General features: G+C 48.0%; 1 protein-coding gene across 1 annotated transcript; it reads left to right on the forward strand.

Moving 5' to 3' along the window:
• Positions 1-10,796: 10,796 nt before the first annotated feature.
• On the forward strand, positions 10,797-12,394 carry LOC125540597 (cell number regulator 2-like). Its single transcript, XM_048704203.2, has 3 exons — positions 10,797-10,983; positions 11,592-11,663; positions 11,791-12,394. Exons 1-3 carry the CDS (start codon positions 10,914-10,916, stop codon positions 12,078-12,080), a joined length of 432 nt encoding a protein of 143 aa, XP_048560160.2. The 5' UTR covers positions 10,797-10,913; the 3' UTR covers positions 12,081-12,394.
• The last annotated feature ends 4,122 nt before the right edge of the window (positions 12,395-16,516 follow it).

The raw sequence follows: 16,516 nt of genomic DNA on the forward strand, positions 1-16,516 counted from the left end.
AGTGCAAGTGGGAGACTAAAGGAAATATGCCCTAGAGGCAATAATAAAGTTATTATTTATTTCCTTATATCATGATAAATGTTTATTATTCATGCTAGAATTGTATTAACCGGAAACATAATACATGTGTGAATACATAGACAAACAAAGTGTCACTAGTATGCCTCTACTTGACTAGCTCGTTGATCAAAGATGGTTATGTTTCCTAACCATAGACATGAGTTGTCATTTGATTAACGGGATCACATCATTAGGAGAATGATGTGATTGACTTGACCCATTCCGTTAGCATAGCACTTGATCGTTTAGTTTGTTGCTATTGCTTTCTTCATGACTTATACATGTTCCTATGACTATGAGATTATGCAACTCCCGTTTACCAGAGGAACACTTTGTGTGCTACAAAACGTCACAACGTAACTGGGTGATTATAAAGGTGCTCTACAGGTGTCTCCAAAGGTACTTGTTGGGTTGGCGTATTTTGAGATTAGGATCTGTCATTCCGATTGTCGGAGAGGTATCTCTGGGCCCACTCGGTAATGCACATCACTATAAGCCTTGCAAGCATTACAACTAATGAGTTAGTTGCGGGATGATGTATTACGGAACGAGTAAAGAGACTTGCCGGTAATGAGATTGAACTAGGTATTGAGATACCGATGATCGAATCTCGGGCAAGTAACATACCGATGACAAAGGGAACAACGTATGTTGTTATGCGGTTTGACCGATAAAGATCTTCATAGAATATGTAGGAGCCAATATGAGCATCCAGGTTCCGCTATTGGTTATTGACCGGAGACGTGTCTCGGTCATGTCTACATAGTTCTCGAACCCGTAGGGTCCGCACGCTTAAAGTTCGATGACGGTTATATTATGAGTTTATGTGTTTTGATGTACCAAAGGAGTTCGGAGTCCCGGATGAGATTGGGGACATGACGAGGAGTCTTGAAATGGTCGAGACATAAAGATCGATATATTGGACGACTATATTTGGACAACGGAAAGGTTTCGAGTGATTCGGGTATTTTCGGGAGTACCGGGAAGTTACGGGAATTCGTATTGGGCCTTAATGGGCCATACGTGAAAGGAGAGAAAGGCCTCAAAGGGTGGCCGCACCCCTCCCCATGGGCTGGTCCGAATTGGACTAGGGAGGGGGGCGCACCCTTCCTTCCTTATCTTTTTCCCTTCCCTTTCCTTCTTTCCTACTCCTACTACTTGGAAGGGCTCCTAGTTCTACTAGGAAAGGGGGAATCCTACTCCCGGTGGGAGTAGGACTCCCCTAGGGTGCGCCATAGAGAGGGCCGGCCCCTCCCCTCCTCCACTCCTTTATATACGTGGCCAAGGGGCACCCCATAGACACAACAATTGATCTCTTGATCTCTTAGCCGTGTGCGGTGCCCCTCTCCACCATAATCCACCTTGATCATATCGTAGCGGTGCTTAGGCGAAGCCCTGCGTCGGTAGAACATCATCATCGTCACCACGCCGTCGTGCTGACAAAACTCTCCCTCAACACTCGACTGGATCGGAGTTCGAGGGACGTCATAGAGTTGAACGTGTGCAGAACTCGGAGGTGCCGTGCGTTCGGTACTTGATCGGTCGGATCGTGAAGACGTACGACTACATCAACCGTGATTCGGTCTACGAGGGTACGTAGACAACACTCTCCCCTCTCATTGCTATCCATCACCATGATCTTGCGTGTGCGTAGGAAATTTTTGAAATTACTACGTTCCCCAACACGAAGGTCCCAAAAATGGGAACAAGAGTGCTCAGGTTTATCCCGAATACCCCAGCACTCGTAGCATGGGGGCAGAAGCTGACGACTAGCCATCTCTCAGACTTGATAAACAGCCGAACTGAAGGCAATATTTTAAATTCAAACAAGCGTTGCATAGCGCATATGAACAAGTTTTCATAAATATAGGATTACACGAGCAAGTTTACTCAAATATTACATCTTTCGTACACTCGTCCGCTACGAGACGGGAACCCTTCAGGACACCCTCATAGTACATCTCGGGGTTGCGATGCTCCTTGACCGCTGGTGGCCCCTCCTTCACCAGCTTCATGGCGTCCATCTTAGCCCAGTGCACCTTCGCATGGGCGAAAGCCCGGCGTGCACCTACAATACAGACGGACCGCTTGATGACTTCCAGCCTTGGGCAGGCATCCACAAGCCGCCTCACCAGGCCAAAGTAGCTGTTGGGAAGGGCGTCGCCAGGCCACATCCGGACAATAAAGCCCTTCATGGCCAGTTCAGCCGCCTTGTGCAGCTCGACCAGTTGCTTCAGCTGGTCGCTCAGAGGCATCGGGTGTTCGGTCCCAGTATACTGACACCAGAACAGCTTCCTCGTTGAGCTTCCCTCCTCGGCCTGGTAAAACTGTGCGGCATCCGACACGCTGCGAGGCAAATCTATGAATGCTCCTGGAGAGCTCCGGACTCGGGTAAGTAACAAGTAATTTACTTTCACATACTTGCTTTGCATATTGAATGCCTTACCCGCCGCTATCTTCTTCATCGCATCAATCTCCTGGAGGGCCTTTCGGGCTTCTGCCTTGGCACTCTTTGTACTCTCAAGGGCCGCGGCAAGCTCAGACTCTCGCGTCTTCAAGTCAAGCTCCAACGCCTCGTGCTTCGTCACAAGCGCGTGGAGCTCTTGCTGCACCTCGCCCACCCATCCCTCCTGACTTTCCCGCTCGGTGCGCTCCTTGGCCGCTTTGTTTTTGGCCTCGGATAGCGCTTGCTTCAGGGTCACCACCTCGGTCATGGCACCTGGAAAATTTATGATGATCCTGTCATTTTTCAATCACATTCTTTTTATATATATCCATAGACTAGGTACTACTTACCTTTGTTCTCCTTGAGCTGCCTCTTAGCAAGGCCGAGCTCTTTCTTGGACCCTTCTAGGTCCTGCTTCAGTACGGCGACCTCCGCAGTCAGTGCGACAGAGGTCAGCAGCGAAGCCTGCATACACATATAGACATACTTATATTAGACTCCTGCAGATATTAGTTGATCCTCTATTCGGCTTTTCTTTTTGAACACCAAACAGAGCATCTGGGGCTACTGTCTATGCGGTAACATTTTTCCTATATTTCAAATACTTACCTCAAAGCCTATTGGAAGGCTGGCACAGGCTTCAGTCAGTCCGCTCTTGGCGGACTGAACCTTCTGGACCACCGCACTCATAATGGTGCGGTGCTCTTCGTCGATGGAAGCGCTGCGAAGCGCTCCCAGCAGATTGTCCGGTGCCTCCGGATGGACGGGGGTCACCAGCACAGGCGTTTTGCCCCTTTTGGAAGAAGGTCGCCTGGCCGAGTCCGGAACCACTGGAGGTTCCGGCGTGGTGTTCGGCTGAGGGCCGAACTCAGAGCCCTCGGGAGCCTTGCTCCTTCTGCTCCCGGAGTCCGGAAGGTCGCCTTGAGGCGCCTCCGGGACTGTCTCCCCTCGACCCGGTGCCTCTTGGGACAGTACCTCGGCGTTGTCCGTAGGGCTAGGGGAGGTGGCAGTTGGAAGTGGATCGCTATCCATATCCGACGAGTCCAGGGAGCCGTCCGACGAGGATACGTCGATACGGGCTCGGGGTGGTCTACATAACCATAATTCGACGTTAGGAGAAGCAGTGCGACAAAGGCATGCTATGAGTTACTCTGGTATCTGAATACTTACGACTTCGCCAGGGGCTTGGCCCTGAGCAACCACTCGTCTTCGCCTTCGGCGGCGGTGGTGGAGTAGTACGGAAGGAGAGTCCTTCCCTTCTTGGACCATTCGCCCCCCCCGGTTGGGGCGGCCTTCCTTTTCTTGTCTCCCCCGACTGGAGGGGGAGCATCTTCATCTTCCTCCTCGTCTTCGGGGGAGGAATGCGTCGCGGAGTCATCGGACGATGAGTCCGATACCACCTGGCGCCGGGAACTCTTTTGGGTTCCCCAGGCCTTCGTGGTCTTCTCTGGCACCTTGTAAGGAGCCGGAGTCAGCATCTCCGTCAGGAGAGCGTCCGTAGTGTCTTCGGGCAGAGGAGCCAGACAATTAATCTGCCCCGACATCTCCACCCAGTCCTGTCAAAGGCAGGGAACTCAGACCCCGTACATGGTAAAGCTAGGGGAAATAAATATCCTACCGGATGTATAGAACTCACCGAATGCGCTAGGCGCTTCGCGCTTAGCCCGCGGTCCTCGGTAAGAGAAGGAGGGTCCTCGGCGCCCTTGAACAGCACCCTCTAGACGTCTTTGTGCGTCGTGTCGAAGAGCTTGCTTAGAGTCTGGTGCCGGGCCGGGTCGAACTCCCATAAGCTGAAATCCTGTTGTTGACACGGGAGGGTCCGACGGACGAGCATGACCTGGACTATGTTGACAAGCTTGAGCTTCTTGCTTGCCATGTTCCGGATACATTTCGGGAGTCCGTCTAGCTACACCGATAAACCCCAGGACAGGCCCTTCTCCTTCCAGGAGGTGAGCCGCGTAGGGAATCCGGACCGAAACTTGGGGGCCGCCGCCTAGTTGGTGACGCGCGGCTCTGTGATGTAGAACCAGGCCGATTGCCACCCCTTTATGGTCTCCACGAAGGAGCCCTCAAGCCATATAACATTGGGCATCCTGCCCACCATGACTCCGCCTCATTCCGCTTGTTGGCCGCCCACCACCTTCGGCTTGATATTGAAGGTCTTCAGCCACAGACCAAAGTGGGGGCGGATGCGGAAGAAAGCCTCATAGACGATGATGAACGCCGAAATGTTGAGGATGAAGTTCGAGGCCAGATCATGAAAGTCCAGCCCGTAGTAGAGCATGAGACCGCGGACGAATGGATGAGGGGGAAACCCCAGTCCGCGGAGGAAGTGGTGGAGGAAAACTACCCTCTCATGAGGTTCCGGGGTGGAGACGATCTGCCCCGCAGCGGGTAGCCGATGCGCGATATTCGCGGCTAAGTATCCGGCTCCGCGCAGCTTTTTGATGTGTCCCTCTGTAACGGAGGAAGCCATCCACATGCCTCCCGCTCCGGACATGTTTGGAGAAGGTTGAGGAGAAGGATGTGGAGTTGGGCGTTGGAGGTTGAGTGCGCGAGAATGGATGAGCAAGGAGGAAGAAGGCGTGGGTAGAAAAAGGTTAAACCTTATCCCTTTATAAGGACGGACGAAGCTATGCGCCCTCACTAGCCTGGTAAAACTCGATTATCCCCCAAGCGCCGTAATTGATGGCGCGGTTGGGTTACCCACGCCCGTATTGATGAGAATCCCGTAATAAGGGGGACACGATCTCTGCTTTGACAAGACGTGTCAAGGAACTGCCTCGCATTATGTGCGGGGCTGGTTAAAGAAAAATAGTTCGAATAATCACCAAGCCATGGCATGATGTCATGTTGCCAAAGCATGTCAGCAGATTGGATTTGTGAAAATATTATTCTCTCTATGGTGCAATGTGGAACTTATTTTGCAGGGTCGGACACTGTCCTTTTATTCAAACTCTTCTGTGGTATATCTGGAGGAGGAACCCTCCTTGCAATGCCGAAGACAGCACTGCGCGCCGGACTCATCGTCATTGAAGCCTGGTTTAGGGGCTACTGAGGGAGTCCTGGATTAGGGGGTCACCGGACAGTCGAATTATATCCTTTGGCCGGACTGTTGGACTATGAAGATACAAGATTGAAGACTTCGTCCCGTGTCCGGATAGGACTCTACTTGGCGTGGAAGGCAAGCTAGGCAATACGGATATGGATATCTCCTCCTTTGTAACCGACCTTGTATAACCCTAGCTCCCTCCGGTGTCTATATAAACCGGAGGGTTTTAGTCCGTAGGACAACATACAATCATACCATAGGCTACCTTCTAGGGTTTAGCCTCTCCGATCTCGTGGTAGATCAACTCTTGTAATACTCATATCATCAAGAATAAATCAAGCAGGACGTACGTTTTTACCTCCATCAAGAGGGCCCGAACCTGGGTAAAACATTGTGTCCCCTGCCTCCTGTTACCATCTGCCTTAGACGCACAGTTCGGGACCCCCTACCCAAGATCCGCCGGTTTTGACACCGACAGGGCCCACGAGGGTGGAGGGCACGCCTGGGGGGGCTAGGCGCGCCCCCTACCTCGTGGCTTCCCTGTTGGTTGCTTGACGTAGGGTCCAAGTCTCCTGGATCATGTTCGTTCCAAAAATCACATTCCCGAAGGTTTCATTCCTTTTGGACTCCGTTTGATATTATTTTTCTTTGAAACCCTAAAATAGGCAAAAAAAAACAACAATTCTGGGTTGGGCCTCCGGTTAATAGGTTAGTCCCAAAAATAATATAAAAGTGAATAATAAAGCCCAATAATGTCCAAAACAGAATATAATATAGCACGGAACAATAAAAAATTATAGATACGTTCGAGACGTATCACACAACCTCTCCTCTCTCTTTCCCCTAAAGCCCAATAAGGCCCATCTACTCCCCGGCGAATTCCCGTAACTCTCCGGTACTCCGAAAATACCTGAATCACTCGGAACCTTTCCGATGTCCGAATATAGTCGTCCAATATATCGATCTTTATGTCTCGACCATTTCGAGACTCCTCATCATGTCCACGATCTCATCCGGGACTCCGAACTACCTTCTGTACATCAAAACACAAAAACTCATAATACCGATCGTCACCGAACTTTAAGCGTGTGGACCCTACGGGTTCGAGAACCAATAGCAGAACCTGGATGCGCATATTGGCTCCCACATATTCTACGAAGATCTTTATCGGTCAAACCGCATAACAACATATGTTGTTCCCTTTGTCATCGATATGTTACTTTTCCGAGATTCAATCGTCAGGATCTCAATACCTGGTTCAATCTCGTTACCGGCAAGTCTCTTTACTCGTTCCGTAATACATAATCCCGTAACTAACTCATTAGTTACAATGCTTGCAAGGCTTTTAGTGATGTGCATTACCGAGTGGGCCCAGAGATACCTCTCCGACAATTGGAGTGACAAATCCTAATCTCGAAATACGCCAACTCAACAAGTACCTTTGGAGACACCTGTACAGCACCTTTATAACCACCCAGTTACGTTGTGACGTTTGGTAGCACACAAAGTGTTCCTCCGGTAAACGGGAGTTGCATAATCTCATAGTCATAGGAACATGTATAAGTCATGAAGAAAGCAATATCAGTAAAACTTAACGATCATTATGCTAAGCTAACGGATGGGTCTTGTCCATCACATCATTCTGCAATGATGTGATCCCGTTCATCAAATGACAACACATGTTCTTGGCCAGGAAACTTAACCATCTTTGATTAACGAGCTAGTCAAGTAGAGGCATACTAGGGACACTCTGTTTTGTCTATGTATTCACACATGTACGAAGTTTTCGGTTAATACAATTTTAGCATGAATAATAAACATTTATCATGATATAAGGAAATATAAATAACAACTTTATTATTGTCTCTAGGGCATATTTCCTTCACTAGAAATGTTCGCGATTCAAGAAAGTTTGTAAAAACAACGTTCACAATTAGAGAAACGTTTGTAAATAGTATAAAATGTTCATGAATTCAAAAATGTTCTTGATTTTTGAAAATGTACGAAAATTTGTAAATGTGTTCATGAATTTGAAAAAGATCACGATTTCATACATTCACGAGTTTAAAAAATGTTCATGATTTCAAATACATTCATGAGTTTAAAAAATGTTCATGATTTGTCAAAATTGAAAGTTATAGTGTATCTCGCTGATGCAGCAAAATATGATCATGACCATTAGAGATTATAATTTTTTTCTCCCGTTGCAACGCACGACGGGCCCTTTTGCTAGTTAGTATTAAAAAGTCGGATGCGGATTGGTAGCACCCGGGTGCTCCACACCCCTATATGAACATTAAATTCAAAAAAATACCGAGAAATTCAAAACAAAATCTGGAATTTTGGGATATCAAACATGTGTTCCTGATCTACTCCCGTAAGAAATTTCGTGAAAAAATACCAGGAAAAGTATTCATGACAAAAAAGACGAAAATTTCCCGTGTATAGAAGAAAACCATTTGGATGGATTTTGGTCCGGACAGTTTTTCCTTCACCACATATATGTTTTCTGGTATATTTTTTACGGAACCTCGTCAGAGGGGGGGGGGGCGCTCCCGCACTGCATATAGAAGAAGAGAGTTGGTCCGGTTCATAAGGGAAATCGGACCCAAAAACCATACATGGCATCGGTTAGTTAAGGGAAATTGGCGAAGACCACACACACCAAACTAGCACTTAAGGAACGTCGTCCGAGCCAGATACAAGGGTGCCGAGGCCCAAGACCATCGTCAACACAACATACCCACCCAAGATAAGCACTGCAACCTCAAGAACATGCCTACAACTAGATGTGAACTCGCACCTAACCTTTTGAAAAATGAGATCAACCATTGGCCTCCACCAATGCACGAATTGCCTGGATCGCCGTCGGCGTAAGCGGTTTTTTTGTACATCCGAAGATAAGAGTTCATCTTCTCTTGCACATACTCCTCGGAGCCTTTCTTAGATGTCATCCCCTTCGGCAGTTCCCCATTAGCCTCTACCAACCTATATTCAGCGCGCTTGGCAGCAGGAATGTCGCAGTTTCTGTTCTTCTTATCCAAACGTCCACTACGCCTCTCGGAACAAGTAGATGCCCCGTCAATCTGTACATGAATCGGTTCCTCAAGCAAGGACCGCGGCGCTGCGCAACTGGAACTGCTTAGGAACTCATCCAACAAGGTGGTTGATGGCACACCAATATCACCAAGTGGCTCCTCGGAACCAAAAGACATCATATTGGTAGTGCCCCCTGAAGCAAGCGTCACCGAAGAGGAGACAAAGGGAGGCACCTCGCCAACCAAACCATCAGGCAAGGCCACCTCAATATGCTCCATATCATTGCTCGATGTGACTATCTCAGTAACCTTAGCTTGCTCCTCCTCACCTTGAATTACCATCTTGTGCAGAGCTACATCCACCGCAGGAAGAACATCTGCAGGTAGCGCCATAGTTGCTAGAACATCAAACAAGCACCCGGCCACTCCCGCCTCACTGACATCCTTAATTACCATCAGCAACAACAAAGGGTGCCGCCTCCTCATGCTCGCACCATGGAGGTGGCAAACACAAAGGCGCCAAGGAAGAAGGTCCCCCACCGTTCCCCATATTCCCTCCCTCTCGTGCCTCAAGAGACTGATTGACAACCGACAAATTAACAACTTTGCCACTGATAGCCTCCAGCCGCTCCAAGAGGCCTGAGACCTGGGCCGCCCAACCATGCAGAGCAACAGCCATGTCGCGGAGCTGTTGAATGACCTCCTCCGCACGAGTAGTAACCAGAGCCTGCAACTCGGCGCGCAGCGCCTCGGTCTGAGCTGCAAAGAGGGGTTTCAACAACCCCAAATCAGCAACCAAGGTCGACTCGTCGGGGTCGGACAGACCCGAACAGGGGGCTTCGGATTTGCTACAAGGGGGCCCTTGAACGAGCCCAGTCAGAGCGGCAACAACATAGGCCCACGAGCACTTCTGCAACCACTGTGAAGGAGCTGGGGGCGGGTGTTTGGGGAGGCGAGGAGCAGTCGACGGCAACATGGCGCCACGGAGATGACCATGGCTGGCAGGGAGTCGGTCTGGATAGCCAGGCTCGCGACGCCCAGAGCGGCCGCGGCCCAGGCAGGTGCCAGGCCCACGACAGTCGGCGACGAAGCGGTTCTCCGCCAAGCAATGGAGGCAGAGCCCATAAGCTCTCTGCTTGAAAGCGAGGGCGCAGTCAGTCTCCTTCTTGCGGGGCGGGGCAGATAGCTTCAACCTCCGGCGATGCTGGTCCCCGACCTCCACCTACTCCTTCTCCGTAGACGCCTGCGATGCGTCGGTCACGACCAGCGGCATGGGGGGAGCCGATCTGGAGATGGTGGTAGCTTGAGCAGAGGGAGGATCCTAGGGCAACCATTGAAGCGCGGAGAGAGTCCCCGTGTTCATCCTCAACACTGGCAGTCAGCAGCTCTGGATCTGGATCGGCAGGGGAGCTAGGACGGAGGGGAGGGGAGGAGGGGGGGGGGGTGGTGGCTGGAGAGGGATCAGAGGGTGTGTGGTTGGTGGTGGGTGAGGAGGCCATTTTCTGGTATTTTTTCACCAAACTTCCCACCGGAGTAGAATGGAAACCCAGGTTTTTTTTTAATTTTTGGTATTTTTTATGATTAATATTTGTACAGGGATGTGGAGCACTCAGGAGCTCCTGTCTATTTTCCTAAAAAGTCAAGCTAATTTATGTTTGCCCAAGTATATAGGGAAAACATGACATTTTCTTCCATGAACTTGGTCAATACAGAAAAGCTTGACTTCTGGAGAAAATCTTTTACCACACCATTCATTCTGAGAAATGGAGAAAGCACTTATTTCGTCACCTAGTGTTCGTCCATCGGATCTACTGGTGGGATGGACTGTATTGGCCCGTCCCTACAGTGAAAAGGTCTCCATCGACCCCACACACTAACCGTGAATGTCAAACTGAGAACTGTAGGTGCACGAAGATCCCGTCACCGGGATCACACATGTCAGGTGAACTTCACCCTAAACCTAGCTACCAGCAAAGCCAGCGCACTGACCGAATGTTTTCCGGCGAGGAGGAGACGTCGACGGCGGCGACTCCGCACTACACAGTGCGTGGGGTCACCTCAGGTAAAGCCATGGCTACTCGGGCGGCGACAGCGCGTGCACCCTAGGACGTTAGCCCGTGACAGCCGACCTTTGTGTGGCCGCGCCTGGGAAACGGGCCGGAGTAGCCCGGCTCTGGCCGTCCTTAAATGCCGCGCGCATGGCCGCTCACAGGGCACACAAGTCTCCGGCGAGCTAGTTGTAATAGTGCTACGCCGGTGACCGCATCGTCTCGACCGCAGCGCCGGCGCGGAGGCTACCTTCTGCCCCGACGTCCCCATGGCCGGCCACCGGAACAAGGTCTCCTGGTCCTCCGGCCTCTGCGGCTGCTTCGACGACCTCGGCGGCTGTAAGCTTAGTTTGATCTCTCCTGTTCATTAATTCAGGGCAACGCTGGTATATACCTGGTATGCATACAGCATAATAAATACTCCCTCGATAAAGAAATATAAGAGCAGCGGGTGCTTATCAAAGAAGATACACTCATACAAGCAATTCTACCATGCACGGAATATTTCATGCATGGATCCACCGTCTACCGCGTGATTTGAGATTCATGCTATATTTTCTCAGGTTTGGACGATTCGTAGTTTCTATCAAAATGTTTTAGTGACGTAACGTTGTGCAGTAGTAATCTAATCTAAAACAATCACACTCTTATTTATTGGTACAGGACGAAATCTTAAGGTACACTTCAGGAAAAGATCTTCTCTTTTTGCAATGGAAACATCATGTAGCACTCTGAAAAAAGACAAATATTGGCCTAAAGCAAAACAAAAGCATAAATCTCAAAGCAGCGTTGGACGGTAGACTGATGCATTGGATATCCCTTCCTTGCACGGTGGAAAAACCACGCCCATTGATAGAAACAAGAAAAGAAAGCTAATAAAATCATATACTAAAATCTAAGATAAGTGGGCTTCTTTTGACAACCCGTGCATCATGTGCAACCTACAGGCTTCCTGACACTCTTCTGCCCGTGCATCGCCTTCGGGAGGATCGCCGAGATCGTCGACAAGGGGGCCATATGTGAGTTTGTCTATGCCCCCACAACAAAAATACAACTATATACTTGTGTTTTCACTAATTGTTGAACGATAACTTGATCGGGTGTCCGTATCAATGAATGAATGAATGCTACTATTGCTCTCCACAGCATGCTGTGCGAGTGGGACGATGCACGTGCTGCAGGGCTTGGGGACGTCCGCGATAGGCTCCATCCTCTACCACTGCTGCTACCGCGCCAGACTGCGGGCAGAGCACGGGCTGGAGGAGAAGCCATGCGCCGACTGCTGTGTCCACACCTTCTGCGGGTATTGTGCCCTCTGCCAGGAGTATCGCGAGCTCAAGAGTCGTGGCTTCGACATGCAGGCGGGATGGCATGCCAACATGGAGAGGATGGGGAAGACCGTCGCGCCCCAGATGAACCAGGGGATGACTCGTTAGTCAATTGAAAGCAATGCAGACGGTTACTCTTCTCTATATATCCTGGCTAGGGGTGTCAACGTCCAGCTACTCATCCAGTCTTACTTTTTTATCCATGTATGTGTCGGTGTGCTTAGCTGTCGCAAGTTGTTCTTCGTCCAACCAGTCACTTCCCACCATGGGTCAAATCTATGTGCAACCAATAAGACGTGTTATCATATCTTTGTGTAGAAGAAACAGATGTTCGCCTCCGTAATGAGTGCAATCACGTTTGGGTATGTAATATCTATGGCAGCTACCTTAAATCTTCAAAAAATTATTGAGGAAACCTTAAATCTCCAAAATGGATGTAGTGACCACGCGTATTTGTATGGGTCACATGGTTTGGACATTTATATTTGTTTTTTGTGGGGTCATTAATATATGTGTTCCTGAAGAATTAAATATTCGGGATCCCAAAACAAACCATCATGCACAACGTCAAATTGCAGAGGTAGCTACATGGGTTAAAATAGTCTTGTGTAATGTGGTACAACCAGCTAAGTGAATTAATTTCTCAAGAAAAGATATTACACAAATCATGATGATTGTCCTTGCGCATTTATTAAGATATCTCGTAATTAATCCTATATTATCTCAGTTTATGTTGATTATATAAATATGATCAGCAATGATAATGGGATAGAATAATCTAGTTCTTACTTTACGATAGAGCTTGGGATGGTAGACTGGGGTGTAAAAACAAGCTGTTCTTGGGGCACAACTTGACCACCTTCCGGAAAGAGGTTTAGTTCACTGGTATGCATATATAGAAAGGGTTCTTCAAAGATTTAATATGGATAAATCTCACCCCTCTTAAAACCCCCGCGGTATACATGAACTACTTGTTGCTCTAGTTGTTAGTACACCCCCTTTAATACCCTAAGGGTGTGAGTTTAAACCCTCCAAGCTGCTAGGATTTTTTTTCTAAGCATGACGAGGCCTTCCACCGGGCCAAGGTTTGGGTTGTGCTAAATTAGTCATACAAGTACTATTTGACACTATTTGAACGCTTAGATTCAAATTCATCTGAATATTTTTGATAAGTACCAAAGCTTCTCAAGGTTGAACGAGATTTCCGGTATCTTACCGGAATTCCAACCGCAATTAAAACCTTACTCACTACTCATCAATTAAGGGTGTTAATGAGTTAGCATAGTAATTTTGTTATCAATAATTGTCATGGTGGACCTCCTACCTGAAAACTAAGAAAAACACATGGCAGGGTGGGAACCACCTCTGGCTCCCCACCGGCCACCAGCTAGCAAGTGCCTCTTTTCACCATGAAAGGACTGCCGAAATATCGTGAAATACACTCAAAGACAGCAGCAGCACCATGAGATGGATGAGCGCCGCTCTGTTTAGCAAATAGGAACAGAAGCATATTCTCTTGCCCTTAAAGCCTAGCTAGCTACAGGCAATAAGCTTTGTTCCCTATGCGGGATCAATCAATTCCTTTGACAAGTAGCAATGCTTGTGCCATCTTCATAGTTGAGTATTGATTCTTCTTGATCTTGTTGGTGACTTGATGTTAAGGTTCCAAAAGTATTCAACAATATATGCAATGGTTGAAGTCCATAAATCATGGGCCATGTAGTCTCTCCAATTGACAGTTAAATCCAAAGAGATGGCCGGCCGCTAGGCTGACGTTTATGTCGGGCAAGGTTTTTTTTAATTCCGATTCCGGGTTTTTGGGATGAACCGGAAAATCCGGTTTCCGAAAAATCTCAAAAAATCCGTATTTTTTCGTTCAAAATTTTCATACAAATTTTGAATTCAAAAAATATAGCATCAAAATATATTTTTTAACCTAATGGGCACACCAACTACTTTTTGGTCTAATGGGCAGTACATCTTGTAACCCTGAAGAGGTCATAACTTCGACTCCATGCCACCACATCATGACCTAAGCCTGAATAACGGAAAAAGAACTTGTTGTTGAAATGGTTTTGATCTAACGGGCAGTACACCTGGTAACTATTAGGAGGTCGTGAGTTCGACTCCATGCCACCGCACTGTGACCAATTTTTTAAAGCCTAAATAACACAAAAAACCTATTGTTGAAATGGTTCTCGTCTGGCAGTACACCTAGTAACCATCCCGAGATTGTCAGTTCGACGATACCTAGTAACCATCCCGACATTGTGAGTTTGACTCCATGCCACTGCACCATGAAGAATGAATTTTTTAGTAAGCCTGAATAAGACGAAAAAAATGTTGTTGGAATTGTTGTTGAATTAATTAGTATGCCTAGTACCCATCAGTAGGTCGTGAGTTCGACTCCATGCTAGTGCACTGCAACCAATATTGTTTTTGTAAGCCTGAATAATGCAGAAAACCTGTTGTTAAAATGTTCTGGTCTAATGGGAAGTAACCATGGTAACCATCAGGATCTTGCGAGTTTGATTCAATGCTATCGCACCGCGACCAATACTTATTTTTAGCAAGCTCTGCATAAGATAAAAAACATGTTGATATGGTTATGGTCTAATGGGCAGTACGACTCGTAACCATCAAGAGGTCGTGAGTTCAACTCCATGCCACCACATCGCAACCAATAATTTGGTTCTGGTCTAATGGGCAGTACACCTGGTAAACATCAGGAGGTCGCGAGTGTGACTCCATGCCACTGCACGGCGAGCAATATTTTTTAGCAAGCCTAAATAACGCAAAAAAAAAACATGTTGAAATGGGGCAGTATGCCTGGTAAATAAACATTAGGAGGCCGGTCACGAGTTCAACTCCATGTCACCGCACGGCTATCAATATTATTTTTATAAGCCTGGTAAACATCAGGAGGTTGCGAGTTAATTTGTTCGTAAGCCCAATTATGGCAAAAAAAACTATTGCTGAAAATGGGACTCGAACCTCCTAAGAGGCACACGCCCTACCGCTTGGCCAAGTGCATGGTTGTTGTATGGCATTTTTACGCAGCTTATTTGACAATTTCAAACGGTGTCCAATTTTTCAGTAAAACCCTATTGTCAGGTACTCATGGAGTCTATGTAGTAGTGGACCTGCTTTTCTTCTGGCGACAATATGATGATCTATTTGAAGGTACTGTAGCTAGCAATGACCTCAGTGATGATGTCAACACACATGACTGGCTACCTGGCCAGAGATTCTAGACATTTGAGGTTCTCCATCGATCACTACTTCACCCCACTAACCAATGGAAATATTCCCTCTGCAAAACAACATCGGTTCACACAGAACAGTGTCAACACCATGAAAGGGAGTATTTCAACCAAAAAAACACCCTTTTTTGCGGGGAGCCCAAAAAACACCATGACTGTTATATTTAATTAAGGTGATCCTCCTCGACGGACCGATGCTTCCAGTGATTTCTCCATGGGCGAGAGTCATGCGTGAGAAGCCGAATCACGATGCTCTATGCTGTGAGTATGGCCGCTGCTCGTAGAGATTCCCATCGGCAGCAACGGCTGTTGTAGCTGATGGGGCAGGGACGCACCGGTGGCTTTGTGTACGATGTAATGGCTGCATGACTCTCTTATGCCCATGTGTCACTTTGGGAGAATAGCCGAGATCGTCAATAAGGGGGCCACATGTGAGGTCCTTCCTGTCTCCCCACAAGAAAAATACAGCTACTTGTGTTTTTGCTAATTGTTGAATGATAACTTGGTCGGGTGTTCGGATCAATGAATGAATGAATGAACCTAGTACTGCTCTGCTCAGAATGTTACACGAGTGGGACGATGTACGTGCTACAGGCCCTGGGGACGACATCGACAAGTTCCATCCCATACGCCTGCTGCTATGCTACCATGCCAGGCTGCGGGCGGAGCACGATCTTGACCAGAAAACCTGCGCTAACTGCTGCGTCCGCACCTTCTGTGGGCTTCACACCCTTTGCCAGGAGTATCGCGAGCTCAGGAGTCGCGTCTTTGAGATGCAAGAAGGGTGGCATGCCAATATGGAGAGGATGGGGAACTGTCGTACCCCACATGAACCAGGGGATGACTCGTTAGTTGACCGAATGCAATGCAGACAGTTACTATATATCTGGGTGAGTCCTGTCTGTGACGTGTGCTTTCTTGTTGCAAGTGAGCTCTCATGTGTCAATTCTATGTGCAACTTCAATACGACGTACTATATGAATGATGCTTTACTATGGTGGGGTACGCGGGTGCTGGTTATCTCTATGATCCCAATGATGCTAGATCTTAGACTGGATTCATGTTTCTCTATAGTGGTGCAAAAATTTCTTGTCCATCATGTTAGTAGACCCTCGAGCCACATCTACTAACCACTCAGACATAGTTCCTTTGTATGAAGCCTCATGTGAATGTGTTCGGCCCATATAAATGATTAACCACATCAAGAAGTCATGGACTCGATACCGTCAACACCCCCACAAATATCTATGATGATAATACCTCTTGTGTTGCATAAATGCA

This window comes from Triticum urartu, chromosome 2A (genome assembly GCF_056163025.1).
Source record: "Triticum urartu cultivar PI428250 chromosome 2A, HENAU_Tu73, whole genome shotgun sequence".
Taxonomy (NCBI): domain Eukaryota; kingdom Viridiplantae; phylum Streptophyta; class Magnoliopsida; order Poales; family Poaceae; genus Triticum; species Triticum urartu.